This window comes from Lates calcarifer, linkage group LG23 (genome assembly GCF_001640805.2).
Source record: "Lates calcarifer isolate ASB-BC8 linkage group LG23, TLL_Latcal_v3, whole genome shotgun sequence".
In the NCBI taxonomy this organism is placed as follows: Eukaryota; Metazoa; Chordata; class Actinopteri; family Centropomidae; genus Lates; species Lates calcarifer.
In genome coordinates, this window is record NC_066855.1 from 4903785 (window position 1) to 4924532 (window position 20748).

Sequence of the window (20748 nt, forward strand, 5' to 3'; positions counted from 1 at the left end):
TTCAACAACTTTTTGAAGGGCTCACAAAAGATGATTTTAATTCGGCAGACATTTAACTGGGCTTGGGTCACTGTCATATTTGTGGTTTGCTTGAAAACATTGCTGTTGCTGTTGTCCTGACCTTTGCCAGTCAGGTCAGGTCAGGTCAGTTTTTTATGGCCAACGCTCCGGTTTCTTTTCAGAGATTGTTTGGTAGCCTTATTGTGATGCAGCCATGTAATTACAGGGAACTGACGCCATCACTGTTTCAAATTAATTATTTAAATGTTTTAAGCCTCTGGTTTCTGCAAAGCTGTGTGTTGACATTTCCTGCAGTCCTCTGGGCAACAAAGAGCACTGAGAGCAAATATGTAGTGTCATTTAAAGCTCATGGAGCTGCACTCGGACTTGTGTGGGAAATACTTTCAGAAGAGCAGTGATTTCTATGTTTTTGGGTGGAAATACAGCTCAGTCTCAGGTAGGCTGATGTGTTTTAATGGTAGATGATAGTGCACTGATAAATTGTGTGCTTCTCTTGATGGTATTTTCATTATCGGTTAATCTGATTTTATTCTTGACTAATTTGTGAATTGTTTGGTTTATCAAATGTCAGAGGATAGTGAAAATGCTAATCTCAAAAGCCGACACATTCACATGTCTTGTTTTGTCCAAACAACAAACAGGATTTTGTTTATTTTCAAAGAAAAGTAGAATTTTGCTCAGAAAATGACTTAAACACTTCTATAAAAGCAGTCATTATTTTTCCCTGGTGACCTGCAGTGCTGCACAGATAATAGTTGTGGGAAGCATCCTGTGGTTTTGACATCATGAGTGTTGTAGCCTGTACTATTCAATTCATTTTGAATTTACAAAAGATTTTCTGATTCAATTTTTAGGTCAGGAACTGTCGAAAGTGGCTTTTACATCATATAATTACTTTTTAAGACCAGTGTCATCTTTACCATAACAGGTAACAAGAAATTAAGTTATGAAAATGCAATTTGATACTGAAACACCAGGATAATGTTACATCTTTCATTCCCAAAAAAGCTTCATGTGTCAACATACAGGAGCAGATGTAAATCCTTATTCTAGGAAAGGGTCCAAAACAGACCAGGTTTGTTCCCCAGATATGGTAATGTTTTGTGATTATCTGTTTAAGCTCATAATCCCTCTCTTAATCAGGAATACTCAATGTCTGCTCATAGAGAATTTACTGAAATAACATCTGTATCACTCCATTAAAACAGGTTCTCTTGGTTTTTTCACGCACTGCTCCGGGGGAAATAACATAAAGAGGGTAACCATGCCTTTTAGCAGGAGGTGAGCAGACTGTGAAGTAAACAAAAGATGTCCTCCAGTCGCCGCACAAAGCTGGGTGCGATGCCTCTGCTGCCTCTCCTCCTGAACGCGGCGTTGGGCTTCAAGCTGTGTCCCAGCTCCTGCCTGTGCTACGAGTCCTCCGACCTGGTGGACTGCAGGTCTCGTGAGCTGCTACGGGTCCCTCCCAGCGTCCCCCATGACACCTGGCTGCTGGACCTGAGTGGGAACAAGCTGATGGTGGTGCGCACCAGATCCTTCGTGGGGCTGTGGTCACTCAGGATCCTCCTGATGTCCAACAACAGCATCCAAACTCTGCAGCCACAGGTACCAAGATATTTGAACTGTGTGTTTTCTCGTGCTTATTCTACATTTTACACTTTGTGAATTTACTTAAAATAACAAAAGTAGTGTTACAACAACAAGTGTTACATTATTATTTATTTTTGTATTATATCATTATTACTGGTGCACTGATGTGTGAGCTTCTGTAGGTAGTTCTGGTAGTTTCATCTTAAAACCACAATATTTTACATCATATATATGTAATATATAGCTAATGATTATTTTCAATATTGATTAATGGGATTCTTTTTCTCAGTTAATTGATTTAATGTTTCCTCTATAAAATTACTCATGTTCTCAGAGCCCAAAGCTCCATCTTCACATTTTTGTCATGTTTTTGTCACATCAAAAATCCAAAACCAAAGATCTTCAAATTAAAATGAGATAAAAGAGAGAAAAGCAGTAAATCGTCACAACTGAGGAGCTAAAACAAGCAAAAGGTTTGACATTTTTGATTGATAAAAATTGTGGCTGATTTGATTTTTGCTTAATTAATGATCTCAGCTCTTCTGCTAAATAAATGTAGAGGAGTAAAAAGTACCATAATCACCTTTGATATGTAGTCAAGTAGACGTATATAGCGGCATATAATGGTAATATTTAAGTAGAGGTACCTCTGAATTGTACTGTTTTTGAGTAAATGTACTTAGTTACATGTTGTTTTCCACACAGTACTTTTAAACAGCTTTTCCTTTTTCTGCATTTCAGTCTCTGTCATCACTGCAGTTCCTGGAGAGGCTGGATTTGAGTTTTAACCGGCTACGGTGGATCCCTCAGGACTTCTCTCAGGGTCTGTCCTCCCTCCTGGAGCTCCGGCTGGACCACAACCTGCTGCAGCACCTGGACTCCACCTCACTGGGAGAGTTCGAGAACCTGAAGAAACTGGACCTCAGCTACAACCGCATCCGGACGATGGATGTCAGGGCTTTCAACAGCCTGTCTCGACTGAGCCTCCTCAGCCTGGAGGCAAACAGGCTCAATGTGCTCAAAGACGGCCTGTTGAGCAGGCAGCAAAGCCTGGAGGTGCTGCTGCTCGGCCACAACAACATCTCAGTGATTGAGACAGAGGCTCTGGCTCCTTTGCGGAGACTCACTCTGCTTGGTCTTCAGGGAAACCAGCTGCAGCACATCAGGTTCAAGACCCTCCTGGAGCTCCAGACCACCAGCACCCACCTTCAGATGTCCCTGAACCCCTGGACCTGCGACTGTGAGCTGCAACGCGTCTTCAGAAAGATCCACCACGTTCGACATCTGCACGTGGAGGACTACAGAGACATCGTGTGTCACGCTCCTCCTCACCAAGCCGGGAGTTCCCTGGCCTCGCTGGACAGCCAGCTGTGTGTGGCCGAGACAGCATCAGTGCTCGTCATAACCATCACCGTGATGCTCGCTGTGATTGGCGCCCTCGTCAAAGCAGAACACAATCGCAAGAACAAGCAAGCCGTAAGTGATACAGAGTCACAGAGACTAGAAAAATGATATGTTTTATTCATGGACAGGTGTTCTGGGGCTGAGGTGAGGCTGGCATTCAGTGCTGTTACACAATAGCCTGTAGTTTACCACACAATATCATGTTTCATTCTATATTTAGATCCTTTAAAGTTTTTAATGGTGTTTTGTATGGCAACCCACTGTAGCAAAAAGGAGGGACAGGAAAGATAAACAAGTGCAGAATACCTTTTGTAAAACACAGAGAGGAGACAAAGATAAGAGGATAAGTTATTTACTTGGCTGACTAGCTAAAACTATTGGAGTCTAATTCATCACCCCTACTATAAACACTACCGTATTTACAGTAAGGTTTATAGTGTTCAGTTTTTGTTAAAACAGTTTTAAAGATGGTGGGCTAAAAGACAGAGACGCCTCTCTCTATAATGTAATACAATTCCGCAACACCACAAACTGAAACTACAGCTGAACATTATAAATTTAATGGAGGAAGGATTTACAGCAGTGTTAGACTGCATTAGTTTTAGCTAGATGTACTTCACTACTGAGAGTACAATCATACTTTTTTGTCAAAGTAATTTTGAATAACTTGCCTTAGACATTTTCTTCATGCTGAGATACATGTAACAGATAAAGATAAAACATTTCATATTTCTATTTAATTTAATATTTAACAAAACATACTGCTGCATCACAGTCTAACAGGCTCTCCATTATGAATCCAATTTAGTCCAAGACACATTAGTTACATTTCATCTTTTCATCACGTGCAACACTGTTTATTCTCATTGAAAGCTGAGGTGGTAAATGGTATCAAAATAAATATTACTGCAGTATAACTAAAGTTTGCACTATTCAGTGAAAGAAAAGAACTCAGTTTTAATGATGAAAATGCTAAAACTTGGACAACAATCTGCAGCATCTTACACACCATCATGTAACTAAATTGTTATTTCACATTATTTTGTATAAAAATGTGAACAGTTTTCACACAGGTGATAAAAGAGCTGTGCTTATTGAATCTAATGAAAACTTACATTATTGTGAATGCACCAGTTAAAAGCAATGCAACAAATATAGTGTCTTAACAAATGGTCAGAACCATAGCCATCCCTCTTCATAAGCAATACCACATGTTAATTACAGTTTCCCTTTATTTGTAAAATATTTAAACTGTATACTATAAAACTTTATCAAACTATTAAGACTAGAATTTTGGGAGTACAAGGTATTTTTACAGTACCAATGCTCAGTGTCGTGTTTCAGAGCATAACAGAGATAACAATGTAAACATGAATCCAAATAAATTATTAAATTGAAAAAAGGAAACTCTGGTTTTTTCTTGCATAAGTAAAGTTATCAACTGGTAGGCAAAGACAATCAACATGGCTTACAATACATCCAACCGTCTCAGCTTGGAGAGTTTGAATCCTGAGAGGTCACTGTGCCACAGCGGCTTTGAGTACAAAGTCGGGCGGTGACGAAACAGTAAAGGCCAACAATCTCATCCTGCGCAGACGCCTCGGTTTGTCAAAGTTGTCTGTGAGGGTTCCCGAGGGAGTGTTCAGCCATCAGTGGCTAGGATCAGCGCAGTGCCAAAGATGCCGATGTTATGTCCAATCAGCTTCATCTGGTTCCAGAACTCAACCTTGCGAGTGTGGTGCCAGTAGCCCAGGTTTCCATCAATGAGCAGGATCACCAGAGGAAGGACGGTGGCCAGGATCTGAGCGGCCAGGCGGATGTAGCAGCCAGAGAGGAAGGCCAAAGCCAGCACCCCAAACAGCACCTCCAGCAGCATCAGAGTGATCTCTCCCCCAGCGATGTGGTTCAGATAGGCCTGCCTGTCCTCTTTGCTGTGTTGGAGGGAGTACACCTAGTGGGAAGAAAGAGGTACCGCAACATTTCAAATAACCATATGAAGAGGCTTTGCCTCAATTGGTCTCATTGTGGCTTTCAGAATATGTTACTGAGCTTATCCAAAGACAGATGATCTATAAAACTGACACAGGTCTTACCATGCAGATGAGATAGACTCCCAGGAAAACCTGTCCAGTAGACTGCAGGGATCTGCTGCGAGGTTTCTGTCTGTACACCTCCCCCGCCCCGCTAGCCAGAACCAGAAAGCCTCCAATAATACCCAGTGCTCTGGAATACATTCGGACCTGCAGGACATGGTTGCAATCTGAGGAAAGTTTCTACCACAAATTCATTCTCTAACAGATCTACTTTGAAACTTGTAGTGGTGGCCTAGATACAATTTGTCTCTTCGTGTGTGACCCAGATTTTTTCATCTTACTTCATATTAAGGTGCAACTTAAATCAATACTGAATACTAAAGATAATCAAAGATCATTATGTCTTCCTAAATATAATCAATAGAAAAATAGTAGTTTATAGTTTAGTTCAGCCCTGTAGACAACTTTCTATTTCTTATTGTGTATCACAGAAGGTGACTCACTTTAAGCCAGTCCCCATAGTGCACCTGCTCCCCAACGTAGGATGCGTAAGTGCTGATGACCAGTTGTATGGCAGCAGCCATTGCAAACCACCTCCTCTTCACCCCAAATGACATGAAGCTGGCACAGAGCACTGCAGCCCCCATATCCACATACAGGTATGGTACATGGATGTCTGGCTTCCTGGAGATGACAGTGAAAAGAGTTTACTCATTTGTAATATATTGTTTGCACCATACTTTGCGTAGTATTGGTGCAAGCCTTACACTACAGTGAAATGCACCGCTTCTGCTGAAATGACCATATACTTGAACCAATTTTGCACTATGGCTGCAACTACTCATCATTTTTAATACAGTTTATTATTATCTATTAGCTGTTGTTGCATTACTCATTTAGCCCAAAAAATACATTAACAATAGTGCCGGTAAACAACAACTCAATCTTGTCGTCAATTGTACTGCTTAAATAAATAATGGTATTAGCATGAAAATATGCTTCTGTGTTATATAATGAGGGTTCACATCTACAACATGTCAAACTTTCAGCTGCTGTGGCTACAGGATAATTCAGAGGGGTGTGGTTGTCTAAACAAGACCAGCCCACCGCAGACTAAGACAATACACACCCAGGGTACATAAGCGATTGAAACTACGATTAGACAAGAAAATTACAGACTGTCCGCTGGCCGATAGAAAATTACAGACCAGGAAAAATATTGCTGCCTTAATTTAAACAATTCCATATGGCTGTAACCTTCTGCATGAGACTTCGTTAAATTGCTGAAAATCAACCCCCATTAGTGATTTGACAGGTTTACGCTTCAACAGTAAGTGTAAAAACTGTAAAATATTTGCCTTACCATCTTGAAAATGAAATTTATGTGTACATGTTTGATGCTAAGTTAAGTTAAATGAGTTATCTCGTTAGCTAACGTTAGCTTCAAAGTGCTCCATTTGCCCACTCGTTTTACCTTTTTGAGTCCGCTCGCTCGGCAAACAGCATCAACATACAGAAGCAGTTCCAAAACCCAAACCGGGTCAAAATAAACGCTCCTAACTGGCTTATAAACTTTAAAACCTGCTTCCTGCTGGGAGCTGCCATGGCTGCTGCTCAGTTATCGCCTATGCCCTAACGACAAACCAGATACTGATTCGACATCCGGCCAAAGTACCTGCAGGTGTCGAAATAAAAGTACGCATCTCTTTACATGTTGAAAAGGAACAATCTTTAACTCAAACTATTACTCGTGAAACTCTTACTTTGAAAAGGCGTTCTTTGTCAGGGTAAAGTCGTCCTCCCATTGGTTCACAGGTCGAAGTGGGCTGGACTAACGGTAAAAAAAGGTTCGACATCGCCATCTACAGGACAAAATAGATCATTACAGCAAAATGTTAGAGGTCATTAGAGGAAAATGTGCCTGTGGCTGCTACTTGACCTTACTATTTTACAATAAGTGGACATTCAGCGATTCAGTTTTGAACTGACATTCTGGGTAACAAAAAAACAAAATTAAAAAAAAGATTCCTCAAAAACGTAAAATTTCAAAATATGTACATTTTGTGTTAAAATTGATTAAAACACTCAGTCAACATGTCACCAGTGAATGAATGGACAATCAGGTTTTTAGTTGTGTGTAAAATCTGACTTAAATAAGCTCCCCCCCCCCTTTTTTTTCCCAGGTTATGAAAATGCTAGCTAGCAGATGTCACCACTTCATCCATGGAATCGCAGGGTCCTTGCACAATAAAGAAGTTCTTCCATAGATAGATAGTTGATATGATAGATAATAGATATTTGTGAAGCAGGACATTGTTTTTTCTATTTTCCTCTCTAGACTGTTAATCTAATGATCCCTCAGATTTATCTGGTGTCCCTTTATATAAAACTGTATACTGTAGTAGATAGTATGTAGTGTATATAGAGTTCAAACTCCACCTGCAGCAGCTACAACAGTAACATGCTGCTAACACACTGATGTTTCAGTATTAATCATCTAATGATGTCATATATATAATATCACACAAATGTCAGAATTTTGTTGCTGTTGCCAGAATCACATCTGCCTTATCCAACTATAATCTAAGATACTTGCTAACATGATTCATTTACCTTGTTGATTGTGTAACATCTCAGTGAGGTCCTCTAGCTTTGGGTTCTTGGCTGACTCATGGGGATACAGCAAGGCCAGTGCACCATCTGTGTGTCTTTGTTGATCGTCTAGTTACAGGGGTACAAACTCCAACACAGTAAAGAAAAAAACAGTAATTTTAACTTGACAAAGTAGCCAAAGGAAACTGTTACGCTACGGAACAACAGTTGCTACGGAAACATAGCCACATGAGTTACACTACCTTTAATGAGGTGGTCTCTGCACACATCAGCATTAGGTCTATTCGACTGCACTCCTCCCAAACACAGGTGAAGGTCGGAAGCCATTTTTCCTGGTGTTTTTCTGTGAATTTCTTGCATTTTCTTCCTTATCCACAACAACTTTGGTACTCGATAACAGCTTCTCATGATTTTTTGGTTTGATCTGTAAACAAAGCAAATGGTAAACATTTAAGAGCCTGTGATTACATATTCCATGTGGAGAATCACTTCATGCTCCCCAGCTGTGTATCAATGACTCTGATTCTTCTTCCTGAGTCTTTGGCAGGCTGGAGTCTCACTTATGGTCATTGCTGCCACTGTTAGGTTGGGATCAGATATCAGTTATCCTGTTGCAGCAATGAACTTAGGACCCCACTGAACCTCCAGCCTGCTCAGTCCTAAATAATGTAGCCAACAGCTTTACCAGTAGGTCTGACTGGGATCCTAACTTGCATTCCTAAGTGTCATCAGGACTGAGGCCGAATTTGAGCATAAGACTGCATAACTCAGCTTCCCTTCCTCAATCCACTGTAATGCCCAAATTATAGATATTAATTCTGTAAGACTGAAACCCCTTGTTTTGAAGTCTTGGGCCCCATCTGTATATACCTGAAGATAATATTTGTATATACTCCTCTCTTCTGTCCATACATGACAACTTCAAAACCTTCATCACAATGTCAGAAAACTTATTCTGGTAAAGATATACAAATCTTGTTAAATTTGTTAAAAATTAGGAATATATATTCTAAAATTCTCTATAATGATTATAAGTATTAATTGTCAATAAGTTATAATTATGACTGTTTTATATGAATAAATATAGTGCTGTAGTTATACAAACAATTATTGCTGTTTAATTTAACATTTTTAATCAATTCATAATTTCATCGCTAATGTGAATTTAAATGCCTTAAAAACAGAAAAAAGTATCACTCATCTGTATCATCAAGGCATTTTCCTGTGAATAGCTGCAGTGTAGTGTAACTGTTAGGACTCCATAATGATCAGGAGTATCTCTATGCTGCTGTTAATCCACAGTGACGTGTCTGAGGTTAATCTTGAGTGGATGAGACTAACCCAGATCATGAAAATGGCTTACTGTGAGTCCTGCTGAAGGTTTAGTTAAGGATCAGTAGCTTGTCATGTTTCATATGAAATGTCAGGTGAAGGTAATAGGCACAGAATAGTGGAACTGGTTTCCTAAAACCTGTTAAAAAACTTCAATTTGGATGGAGACAGTTCTTTCTTGTTTGTTCCAGATTGAGGCACTCCAGCTACATTTTTATTACTTTTAATGAAAGTGCAGGTTTTGGGTCCAGATTTACCAAACCATTTTAATGAAATCAGCCTGTTTTCAGAGACAAAAAAGCTTCAGATTGCATTGAAAGAAACAAACTAACTCACTCGGTATCAAGTGAAAACTAGCTCAAGTGCTAAACAGAACACAATGTGTATATATGCAGTTGTAAAAACTACCAAAAAAAATCCTAAAAATGAATAAAGCAGTGTCTGTTAAAAAAAAATGCAACCAGACCTTGAACAAAAACAAACATTAGCATCAGTCCTGCATTATAAATAGTTTTTCATAGTTTGAGTCCACAACTTCTTAATCAGAATGACGTTGAATGACTAAGAGCTACTGATCGGATAAACTGAAAGATTAAAGTATATAATCAAATCAGTGATGAAGACTTTGCCTCCTTCCTCTTGGTGCAAGTCCCTGTGCTCATGATGTACAATATAAACAAAAAATGAGCCCAACTCTAATATTAAGAGCTAATGCTCTTTTTCACTTAATATATACATTTGCAAGGTCTAAAGACAATTCTAACAGTTGAAATATCTTAAATGCTTTGATTATCTGCTGATATAATATTAATAAAAAGTAACCAAGAAGCAATCTAGATATTAAACCGACCTCACTATCTTGTATTTTGGAATGTGACCCACAGTTTATAGTCAATAAGAGATGATATCATGTTCACACATATATTGTTTCATTTTCAGTGACTCACTTTCTCTTCATGTTGTCTGCAGATCTATAAGGATCTGTGCGTTCTTTCCTTCCTCCTTCCTGTTCAGGGGTTACGGCACCTGATGGTTTAATCTCATCACAGGGGATTGATGACATCAGGCCCAATCCTGTGGCGACCTCTACCAAAAGCCAGCAGCCTGGGATCAGCTGGGATGAAGAGCAGTGGGACAGCACGGATCAGTCAGTGTGAAGACGCGACAGCACTTGAAGAGAAGGCAGCTCTTAGGAGCCAACACATTTCTCAGATTGTTGGAGACCCTGCCATTCAACAGGTAAAAATTTATCATGGATTTATATTTATTTTGTCAAAGGAAAGATTTTAATACAAATAGGAATGACATTTACCTGAAGACTACATATTATAGCACTTTCACAGGAGGACATTTTAGGCATTTGTTGTAATATTTACCATATTTCAAAACAAGGATCTCAATCTCTCCTTACAGCCAGGATGGCTCGGGATATGTCAGATAAGGAAATCTTGAAAATGGAGTTGGAACAATTGAAGAAGGAAGTTAACACACCTAGAACACCAGTAAGTAAACAATGTCTCGCTCTGTTTTTTCATATTTTTTCAGTTGTGAAAAACCTGTGCAATATTATATTTAAAACCCTGTCTTGTCTTAAAATGAAGTGGAAAAAAATAAATATTCATATAAATATTGTATGATCTTTGCACAAATTTGTTTCTGTCTTTCCTCTGAACAACAGGTGAGTGCAAACTGTGCAGATACGATTACTTTTGTTGAGGGAATGCTACCAAATGATCCGCTGATCAAGGGCGTTCCAGATGACAAGAACCCCTACAAGGGAGACAAGGGAGGCTGCATAATAACATAGCACATGTGCATCTAGGGAAAAGTCGGATCGTTTTTTATGGGAGCTGGTCGCATCGCTGCAAAATTCCTGTAGAATTATTGTGGATAAAATGTACAGTAGAAAGAAAAATAAGATCTGTTGTGGTACTGCTACCAGGAGAGAGACCATTTTCCATCACTGGATTACTGTGTGTATCTGTTCATGCGAAAATGTTTGTCAATTTGTAATTAAATGCAAATAGCTGTACAAAGCTTTGAACTGATCTGTCTGCTCTGATTATTGATATTCATTAGTAGAACTCACTTTTATTGCACTACTACTGCACTTTCATCTCATTTTATTATGTTGTTTGATATTAAATAGGATTTAGTACAAACTATATTTTTGTTTTGTCCAACATCTGACTGTAGATCAGTATAAATCAACAAGACACTCACCTGTGTTACCACACAAAACAGGGCAAAGTCACAGGAGTTGTGCAGCTACTGCTTAGTCTAATTCTTAATAGGATTTCCTTGCAGTCAGTCACTCGGGCCTGTTGACACAGAGCTGCTTCCTGTATCAAAGTCTTTAAGCTTATTCCTGCTGCTTCAATCCCGGCTTCCATTTCAAGCTCTCCATCCAATTAGTGTCATTTTCAACCTGGGCAACAACAAATACAAATCACTTGTTTAACATTTGCAACATAACTATTGCTATGAATATGCTTTTGACTGTAATACTACATATACACAAAAGGCAATGCATGCTGCATTAAACTTTGAAATCCAGATACTTTAGGCAGCACACATCAGCTCTACACAACTTAACCTCTTTCCAATAATATAGTGACCTACTTATGGCTATTTATCAGGGCAAAGGACATTGTAGCACTGGAGCTGGTGAGAACAGATTACACATCAGAACGCAATAATTTTCATCTGTCTGAGGTTCTACAGACACGCAAAATAACATACCTTAAACACGCAAAATAACAATGCTTAAACAATTGTTGATAAAACTATAAATGAAGATAATGACATTGGTCATGTATAATAACATGCATTCATTCATTCATTCATTATCTATACCGCTTATCCATTAAGGGTCACAGCGGGGCTGGAGCCTATCCCAGCTGACATTGGATGAGAGGCAGGGTGGACACCCTGGACAGATCGCCAGTCCATCTCAGGGCCAACCTATATAGACAAACAACCATTCGCACCCACATTCACACCTATGGACAACTTAGAGTCACCAATTAACCTTTGGACTGTGGGAGGAAGCCCGAGTACCCGGAGAGAACCCACACAGGCACTGGGAGAACATGTGAACTCCACACAGAAAACCCGGAACCTTCTTGCTGTGAGGGGACAGCGCTAACCACTGCACCACCGTGCCGCCTTGTATAATAACATTATAAATAACTGTAATTATTGGCCCATTATTTAATTTCCCTGAAGGAGTCATCCCAAAGGGATCAATAAAGTCAAGTCTAAGTCTATTAATTGATTAAAATAATCTAAATATATTTAATTGGTAAGATCAGTGGATTAAAAAATAAAATCTATATAGGCTTGGGCTTATTCATTTTATTGTTTTTGTGGCTGAACACCAAGAAACTTCAAAAACTTCTCTCATGGTGGCTATCATGCTATCTGCTATCACTTATATAAATAAAACATTACTAATGGCTTGATGGAATGACTTCAGGAGTAGCAAGTTTACCACCAATTCAAGTTATTAGTTAGACAACTGCTTCATCTGTTACAGTATGAAAAGTCAAAATATCTTCCATGAGTCCAGTTTCAAGTGTTATGTACATTGAATTTCATATTCACTGGGTCTAACATTAACAGCTTGTTGCTTTGTTGTGGTTCATGTTATCTGTAGCTGCAGATTAAATAGCTCAAAGTCAACTGAATAAGTGTATAACGTCAGTGCAAAGTCCATACATGGATTACATGAAATGATAGTAGGTTAAGAAAACTCTGTCATCACATCGATCACAAGACCTTGGATTTATGTTTGTTATCCTCTTTCAGAAGAAATCTATATTTGGGAATATAGACTATTGTTTCAATTGAACAATTGATTATTGTTTTTTTAATGATCTAGACACTGAAATGTCTTGTGTCTTTGAAAAGGTCCTCAAGGACACCAACTTTGTCCTTATAGGACCTGAAATGCTGAAACTCAGTGATTTTGTTCAGCTGTACTGTTGTAAAGACATAAAAGTAGACGCTGTACACAAAGTCTAGAATGACTTGTCCACAGCTTATTCTTTATCTTAATTGCCTTATCAGATAAATGATAATCCAGTAATTGAGAATATATCTAATCTATGTAAGTTTTCTATAAACTCTTTGCAATGATTTAGACTACAACCATAGTGTGAATTCTAGTCGTCTGCTTGGGCAAAATTAACTATTTGTTAAGCCTACTTTATAGCCAGTGACTTTCAAATATTATTCAAATTCCTTACACAGTTTATAGAACAGTGCTTCTATGAGTGGTTTAAGAATTTTTTCTTTAAAAACAAGTGAAATATAATAAATAATAAATATAATATGATATATCTGAAAATATGAATACCCTTCAAATATTCAGTGTATATATAAAATGACGGTATTTCTTGGTGACATCTATGCAACTGTCTGTCAGCTGGCACATCATTACTGTGATCTATGCACCGTTATCATAAGAGAAAAATAGGTCTTTCACCACTTTATCTTTATAACTTGTCATAACACCAATAGAGTTATGTATCAAACTCCTGCCCCTCTTCTCTGGACCTTTGACACTCAGCGTAACAATAAAAGGAACCTTGTGAGAGGAGCAGTGTTCAGAAGAGCTGCTGCTGTGAAAACTCTGCTGAAGACCATCCACAGTGATCTGAACATCTCCACAATGTGGCTCTTGATTTTCTTGGTCTGGTTGATTATATGGGCCGGTGGCACCTACTGGTACCTGTTTGGGAAACCGAGCCCTTTCTCTCTGGAGTCAGTGAGACCTCCTGGACCTCGTGAGTTTGATCAGAAGAAGCGGGACAAAGTCATCAAGCAAGGTAAAATTACTGACGTTGAAAATTGTTGAATGCTGACTTCAAAATTATCTCCCTTACCAAAGCACCAATTCTGCCAAAAAAGAGCAAAAACTATTGTTACTATTGACATAATCAAAATATAGACCTTTTTCCACTGCAAACATGTTGTTATGTCATAGTTGAAAAAGCAAAGATGTGTAACTAATAACATTAATGATGAGCCATTCAATTTCTGTGTCCCAGTAAGCCAACATGCCCAATACAGTACCAGGTTACTGTAACTGGAATGTCTATTAGTTACACTTGTACTTTTCATCCTATGACATATAAGTAAAAAGTGCATGCCATGAAAAAGAGTCTTCAATTGAAAACTACATTTATACTCATTTCACATATGTTTTGATTTTGTGAATATTTCTGATGAAATTCAGATGAAGTTTACAGGAGGTTTTGTTCCTGGTGTTAACTGTTACACTTCTTGTTTGTACAAATGATATAACATGCTAATTAGTGAGCTGTACAGGTGCTGGTAGGTGGATTTTCTTTACCTTTGCACTGAGAATGTCTACTGGTTTCTCTGTCTCCAGTTTTTATGCTAAGCTAATGTTAAACTAAGTCATATATATTTCTGTGGTAACACCTTACTTTAAGTGCCCCTATTTAGCATTCACAAGTGCTATTCATTAACATGTAATCAGAAAGTATAATGTAAGCATATTATAAATTCTAATTGTTAACAATACTATAAATTAATGAAGATTTAAAATATCCTTATAGCTGCTTACAACAACATCATAGTGACTAATGAATCATTTATTACATATTTATATGCTGCTTACAAATGCAATAGGGTCAAGTGTTACCATTATCCTAAGAGATGAACTACACCATAATATAATAAGGTGTTCTCTCTATCTGTATTATGATATTTAAAACTTCCAAATTATGCTCAATATGGTCTTTTAAACACTAAAACGCTCCACTGACACAAATTCCATGAGTCTTGGGAACTGTTATAAATAAAGCTAGAGCTAAACTACTTACAGCTGAAAGCTCAAAGTATTTAAAAGTAAGCTCCGTAAAATGCTTTTAAAAATGATATTCACTGTGAGCTGTGCTGATGCAGTTTTATCTAAATCATGTGTTTACTGTGTCATAACTCGGAGTTTAGATTACCAAACGTACAGTAACTGCTTTTCATGTCTGTGTTATATCTTAATTAGATAATGAAGCGAAGATTATTTTAACAGTCTAATCTACTGCTTTTTGCCGACATGAGAACATAGATACAGGAAATAGTTCAACAGCCATGTATTTATGACAGGAGAGGTGTTCAGTGCAACCTTCAGACTGGATTATATAACCCAATTGTGTAACACATTTTGATGTCTCAGTTTCAGCAGTTGGTGGTGATAACATTTACAATTAAAAAAAGAAGAAGGATCAATCTTACCATCTTAACATCTGTGTGTCCCTATCCAGGTTTCAGTCTTGACAAGGTGCCCCAGAATCTGGACGTCATTGTCATTGGTAGTGGTATTGGTGGTCTGTCAGCTGGAGCTACATTGGCCAAAGCAGGGAAGAGAGTCCTGGTGCTGGAACAACACGACCAGGCAGGGGGCTGCTGCCACACCTACATAGAGAAAGGCTTTGAGTTTGATGTTGGTAAGAAGACTTGTGAAGTATGCAATTAGCACCTTCATTTACTAATCTTTTAAAGAGGCTGTATGATGTTTTTTAAACTTGAATGGGACTAATGTCTGTGATTTGTTGCAAATTAATGTTTTGGTTAAAACAACAATAGCAGGTCTTCAATATGAATGAGGTGAACAATCTGTTCACTGTAACAGATATTTACTGATTCAGAGTCTGCGTGACCTGTTATCAGGGGGCCTACAATATCTAGCAGCACACCACAGCAGTTTGGTGAGTGTGTACAAGGTTTAACCTGATAAAGGGCAGTAGTAAGTAATGTTTCTGTACTACCAACTGTGTGCAACACCGTCTGACAGTTCCTCAAAATGAACACATAGAATGGCTTTCTAAGATTCAAGTTGGGACAACCAAATTAAGGCCAATCACTATTTCCATTATCCAACAATGTGCAGATTATTTAATAAAATGCTCAAAAGCTCAATGTGACATCTTCAGATCGCTGAATTTGTCCAACCAACGGTAGGTTGGAAGAAGAAAAGACACATTCACTTGGTCTTAACTTCGCTTCACTTGTTGAACCAATCAACAGTCTAAGTCCAAACAATCCAACTGTCATATGATAGGGTCATAAGGACTACAAAATGTTTCGGCTTGAACATGCTTCCTTTCTTTTGAACAGTTACAACAAGAGCTTGATGGAAGAAAAAAGAAAAACTCTGTATTACAAGCGAACCTTTTTGGGCACATTTAGAGTCAACATTACCCAGTCATAAAGGAACTGCAGGCACTTCCACTTTGACTTTGCCACTCAGTTGTTGTGGTTAATACTTGGACTGCACTGATTGAGAGGATACATTTTCATGAGGTCTCCATGAGACATTTTTGTTCTGTGAATTTCTATAGATCAGGACCTCAAAAGGCACAACAATGAACATGGAAATTCAATGTGGATGTTGTGAAGAGTATTTCTTCCCCTGATGTGAAGATATAAATGCCACTGCACCTTCAGAATATACAGAACATAACTTTGCACTGTGTTTCTGTCTCACTCTTTCTTCTCCAGGGCTTCACTACATTGGTCAGCTCCATGAGAACAGTCTGCTGCGCATCATCTTTGACCAGCTCTCTGAGGGGCAGCTGGAATTCCAGGAGCTAAATCAACATTTTGATACCATCCAGATCGGCCTGGGCGATGAGAAGCGAGAGTACACCATATTCTCTGGTAAAACTGAGATGAAAGCCCATCTGATGAAGCAATTCCCTGATGAAACCGAGGCCATTGAGACATTCTTCAAAATAATGAAGGTGCTAAGGGAAAGTGGACACACGTTTCAGTCTGATCAAAGTGTAAACTGTACATTTAAAAACCCTTTTAAACTTCTTCCATATTCCAACAGGTCTCAGCTAAGAAGACACACTACCTGGCCACTTTAAAGCTGATCCCTCAGTGGGTGTCTTTATTCCTGCTGAAGTCGGGCATCGCAAACCTCGTCTCCCCAGTTTTCCGCCTTTCTGGCACATGTGCAACAGATTTGGTGAACACCCTGACCAGCAACAAGGATCTCCACGTCATCTTCTCTTACCTTTTCTATGGTGGGTCTGCAAAAATATTACTATAACAGAAAGCAAGCTTCACCCAAAGTACAGTTTTGTTATTGTTTTAGATGTGTACTTCAACACACTGAATTTGAAATGGATGCAGACACCTTAAAATTAACACTCAAAGTCATAATCACTGTTTCAGCTCACATCCATCTACCACTGCAATAAGGAGCCAAAACAATGGGAAACATATCAGTGTGCTGATAATTTCTATGCTCACAGTGGTTCAATTGAAATTGACAGAGAATTCATATTAGATCTAGTTATTATTACAAGATGTGACATAGACCCAGTAAGTTAAATAATATGACATTGGATGAGTAAACTTGGAGCAAGACAATTAAACTAAGTTTCCCTTACTCTGTTTTTATTAAGGTGTGCCTCCAAAGGACTCCAGCATTCTGATCAATGCCCTCCTGGTTCACCACTACAAACGCGGTGCCTACTACCCTAAAGGTGGCGCCAGTGAAATCGCATTCCACATCATTCGCACCATTCAGAAATATGGAGGAAACTGCTTGGTCAGAGCCCCGGTCTCCCAGATCCTGGTTAACGAGAAGGGGGCAGCTTATGGTGAGGAACTGAATCCAGCTCATTTTGCACCTGATAAAAGGCTAAATGCTCTCCAGGTAACTGACTGAAGGCTTCTTTTCCCGTGCCATGTGACAGGTGTGAAAGTGAGGAAAGGTCAGGAGGAAGTGGAGGTTCATGCGCCTGTGGTCGTCTCAAACTGTGGCATCTTCACCACCTTCCAGAAACTTCTTCCACCTGAGATTCAAGTCAAACACGGTGGGCAACAGAATTAATCCTTTTTACCTAAATGGACAGATTCTCAAACATATTATCTGTTCTTCAGTAAAAATTGCTGCAAGGTGATTTATACTCTCTGCTATTACAGATATTCAGGAGAGACTGAACATGATGAAACACGGCAGAGGATCATTCTTGGTCTTCTCTGGCTTTGATGGAACTGAGGAGGAGCTGGGCCTCGTGTCCACTAACTTCTGGCTGTTCAAAAACAATGATATGGACAAGTCGTAAGTATGCAGAACAATGACCCCACTGAACACGGGCATTTAGTAACCACAAGGGGGTACTGTTGTATAAGCAGTGTCAATGCAATTAATTCACAGAGGCAAAACTGACTCCTCAGTGCAGGCTTGCTACCGGGAACATTAACACCTTTATAATTTTTCTTTTGGGTCAGCTTTTATCTTTTCCAGAAGAAAAAAAATGTTGCTGAAGATTCCTTGAACATTTTGAATAAAGAAACATGTTGTACATTATGTGAGTTATTCAACATTCAAGTTAAGAATTCCTTTATCACCCTCTAGATGGAGTAGAGGATCAGTCTGGTTTTTTATATTCAGCAACACTGCTGAAAAATCTCTGACTTCAGATGATCATCTAAATTTTATGTTTCTTTTTTTTTAAAGGATGGAAGACTTCTTTGCATTGAGCAAAGAGGAAGCACCGGACAACATTCCCATGATGTTCATTACAATGCCATCTTCCAAAGACCCAGAGGCCAAAATAAGACACCCTGGTACAAACAAAACCCCACTACTGTTTCCACAATAACAGTACTAACAGACATTATGCTGAAAAGAAAGAATGGGCTAAATTAAAGATTGAAAGGTTGTACACAAACAAAACATGTTTTCAAGCTATAGTACTACTAGAATACTGTCTTATCTTTGTCAATTTAGATACAATCTGACATAAAATAACACATTTGAGGGTCTACACAGATTAAATGGGATGTCTTGTTTTTTTTCACCATCTCAGGAAAATCTTGCATGACAATACTGACCATGGTGAAGTACGAGTGGTTTGAGGAATGGAAGGACACAGTTGTACGCAAAAGGGGTGACGAATACCACGACTACAAAATGAGATTTGCTAACAACCTCTTTGACTGGGCCTGCACTTTGTTCCCTAAAATCAAAGACAAGGTAGATTTTTTGTGTGTCAGTTGTCTGTGGACATATACTAACATTTTACATTTACTGTGGTTTGTCCATGCTTTTTTCATGTGTTTAAATACGGACTCCAATATAACCTGTATGTGACTTGTTTCCCAGCTGGTTTTCCAGGATGTGGCAACCCCACTGACCAACATGCACTACCTGGGTGCCCAGCGTGGAGCCATGTACTCCGCTGAGCACAACCTGGACCGTTTCCATGCTGAGGCTGTGGCGAGGAACAGGTGCAACACCCCCGTGAAAAACCTCTATATCTCAGGTATGAAAATTGGTCAAGGATTTTACATTAAAATTTTCTGCAGGCCCGGTAAGCCCTTTGTGTTTTGTGATTGGAGGTGTCACAGGCATAGAAATGTCTCAACAAGCCCTTGGATTGATTTACTTGAGGTAGAATGAACACAAATGTAAGAAAGCCACAACACAGAAGAAACTATTATTTTATAACTTATTACTTTATAACTAGCGGAGGAATCATGATCTAGAGGGAAACTCAGACAAGAATCTGAGTGCAGATTCTAGGTAGTCTTGTCTCATCCAGCAAGTTGTGTCTCACTGTTCTAGGCCAAGACGTGTTTAGCTGTGGGATAGCAGGAGCTCTACATGGTGGACTCCTCTGCGCCTCCACTGTGTTAGATCACATTGTCTACATCGACTTGCTCATCCTCAAGAAGAAGCTGAAGAGGAGGAAAGCCAGAGAGCTGGCCCAGCTGGCTAAGAAGAAACTGCAGTGAGCGCGTAGTGAGTGCACTTCCCCTGCAGGACATTAATGAAACTGCACAAACCTGGTGCAACAGGACCCTTGATTGTTGTTAAAAGCTCAGAGGAACACACCACCACTGTATTCCAATTCTGCTCTATGTGACTAATATTATGTCTATGCATACTTACGCCCATGGTGCACTTTTGTGGTGGTTACAAGGAACAGATGTGATGTCCTTTTTTGTCCCCCAAACAAAAAAATCTAATTACATAAATTCACAAATAGCAAAGAAATTATTAGTTTTTAAAATTTCTGAGCTAAAGGCATCACACAAATTGAGTCTTTTGATTAACTTTATCTTGAGAACCAGAATAATCCATGTGTTCCTGGTAGATCATTAAGTCTGATGGTCTATGCTAACATACTAAACTGCCTGGTCTTGAGCAACCAGTATACAGACAACTGGTTCACTCATTAAAAATCTGTATTTTTGCAACATATTTAGCTCCCATTTACATTTAGAACTGCTACTTGTTCAGATTTTTGCTTTTAGGGTTGTTGCCTGTGCTAGTCATGAATTATCTTAACGTGTAAAATGAACTATGTGTAGCATGGGTTAACATGGAGCACTGGAAACAATAATCTAGATTAGAATGGTTCGTTCACATGGGAGTTGTAAAACAAGACTAGAAATATATTGTCAAATTTTTTGTTTTTTGTTTTTGTTTTTAGTGGGATTGTTGCTGCAGCATCTTCTCAGTACGTTTTACAGGTTGGTTTTAGGAGGGTAACTTCATAAAGTTAGTAGTGAGTTAGTAGTAAATGAATTGCAGCATTTTCTAAACTGAATACCGCACTGTAACTCTGCAGCATCTTCTAGGAAATTATATGTTTAGCCTACTACGAACTTGGGTATCTTTAAAATTATAATATTAATATAAGCTTGCAGTTTTCTCATTATGATCATGGGCAAAAAGCTTTTATTTTATTATCTTATTTAC

At 38.8% G+C, this 20748-nt stretch overlaps 4 protein-coding genes across 8 annotated transcripts; 3 read left to right on the forward strand and 1 right to left on the reverse strand.

The window, feature by feature from the left end:
• The first annotated feature begins 135 nt into the window (after window positions 1–135).
• LOC108876660 (leucine-rich repeat-containing protein 17) lies at window positions 136–4161 on the forward strand. 4 transcript variants are annotated; one of them, XM_051066521.1, is made up of 4 exons: window positions 136–949; window positions 1030–1096; window positions 1230–1626; window positions 2353–4161. In XM_051066521.1, exons 3-4 carry the CDS (start codon window positions 1330–1332, stop codon window positions 3121–3123), a joined length of 1068 nt encoding a protein of 355 aa, XP_050922478.1. In that variant the 5' UTR covers window positions 136–949; window positions 1030–1096; window positions 1230–1329; the 3' UTR covers window positions 3124–4161. The 4 variants fall into 4 exon arrangements, with proteins under 4 accessions (XP_050922478.1, XP_018521842.1, XP_018521850.1 ...); XM_018666326.2 differs by having other exon boundaries at window positions 136–1096; XM_018666334.2 differs by having other exon boundaries at window positions 1030–1626.
• Window positions 3110–11423, reverse strand: tmem101 (transmembrane protein 101). Of its 2 annotated transcripts, XM_018666372.2 has the most exons (8): window positions 11217–11423; window positions 9941–10107; window positions 7904–8085; window positions 7662–7788; window positions 6812–6910; window positions 5552–5732; window positions 5109–5255; window positions 3110–4966 (listed from the first exon to the last, which is right to left on the reverse strand). In XM_018666372.2, exons 6-8 carry the CDS (start codon window positions 5693–5695, stop codon window positions 4658–4660), a joined length of 600 nt encoding a protein of 199 aa, XP_018521888.1. In that variant the 5' UTR covers window positions 5696–5732; window positions 6812–6910; window positions 7662–7788; window positions 7904–8085; window positions 9941–10107; window positions 11217–11423; the 3' UTR covers window positions 3110–4657. The 2 variants fall into 2 exon arrangements, with proteins under 2 accessions (XP_018521888.1, XP_018521879.1); XM_018666363.2 differs by lacking the exons at window positions 6812–6910; window positions 7662–7788; window positions 7904–8085; window positions 9941–10107; window positions 11217–11423 and adding an exon at window positions 6523–6707.
• On the forward strand, window positions 10094–11204 carry gngt2b (guanine nucleotide binding protein (G protein), gamma transducing activity polypeptide 2b). The gene is made up of 3 exons (XM_018666419.2): window positions 10094–10232; window positions 10407–10495; window positions 10672–11204. Exons 2-3 carry the CDS (start codon window positions 10412–10414, stop codon window positions 10798–10800), a joined length of 213 nt encoding a protein of 70 aa, XP_018521935.1. The 5' UTR covers window positions 10094–10232; window positions 10407–10411; the 3' UTR covers window positions 10801–11204.
• A 2083-nt stretch (window positions 11424–13506) lies between the features above and the next one.
• si:ch1073-13h15.3 (inactive all-trans-retinol 13,14-reductase) lies at window positions 13507–20509 on the forward strand. The gene is made up of 11 exons (XM_018666304.2): window positions 13507–13825; window positions 15287–15469; window positions 16524–16765; window positions 16858–17053; window positions 17438–17635; window positions 17732–17851; window positions 17961–18099; window positions 18499–18608; window positions 18851–19017; window positions 19147–19306; window positions 19609–20509. Exons 1-11 carry the CDS (start codon window positions 13522–13524, stop codon window positions 19776–19778), a joined length of 1989 nt encoding a protein of 662 aa, XP_018521820.2. The 5' UTR covers window positions 13507–13521; the 3' UTR covers window positions 19779–20509.
• Window positions 20510–20748: the final 239 nt, after the last annotated feature.

Coding starts and splice junctions, on each gene's coding strand:
- LOC108876660 (XM_018666319.2), top strand. CDS start 1,330: ATGTCCTCCAGTCGCCGCACAAAGCTGGGTGCGATGCCTCTGCTGCCT. Junction 1,627..2,352: donor TCCAAACTCTGCAGCCACAG/GTACCAAGATAT, acceptor TCTGCATTTCAG/TCTCTGTCATCACTGCAGTT.
- tmem101 (XM_018666363.2), bottom strand. CDS start 6,653: ATGGCAGCTCCCAGCAGGAAGCAGGTTTTAAAGTTTATAAGCCAGTTA. Junction 5,256..5,551: donor ACTATGGGGACTGGCTTAAA/GTGAGTCACCTT, acceptor CATGTCCTGCAG/GTCCGAATGTATTCCAGAGC. Junction 4,967..5,108: donor GAGTCTATCTCATCTGCATG/GTAAGACCTGTG, acceptor TCTTCCCACTAG/GTGTACTCCCTCCAACACAG.
- gngt2b (XM_018666419.2), top strand. CDS start 10,412: ATGGCTCGGGATATGTCAGATAAGGAAATCTTGAAAATGGAGTTGGAA. Junction 10,496..10,671: donor TTAACACACCTAGAACACCA/GTAAGTAAACAA, acceptor TCTGAACAACAG/GTGAGTGCAAACTGTGCAGA.
- si:ch1073-13h15.3 (XM_018666304.2), top strand. CDS start 13,522: ATGTATCAAACTCCTGCCCCTCTTCTCTGGACCTTTGACACTCAGCGT. Junction 13,826..15,286: donor GGACAAAGTCATCAAGCAAG/GTAAAATTACTG, acceptor GTCCCTATCCAG/GTTTCAGTCTTGACAAGGTG. Junction 18,100..18,498: donor AACAATGATATGGACAAGTC/GTAAGTATGCAG, acceptor TTTTTTTTAAAG/GATGGAAGACTTCTTTGCAT.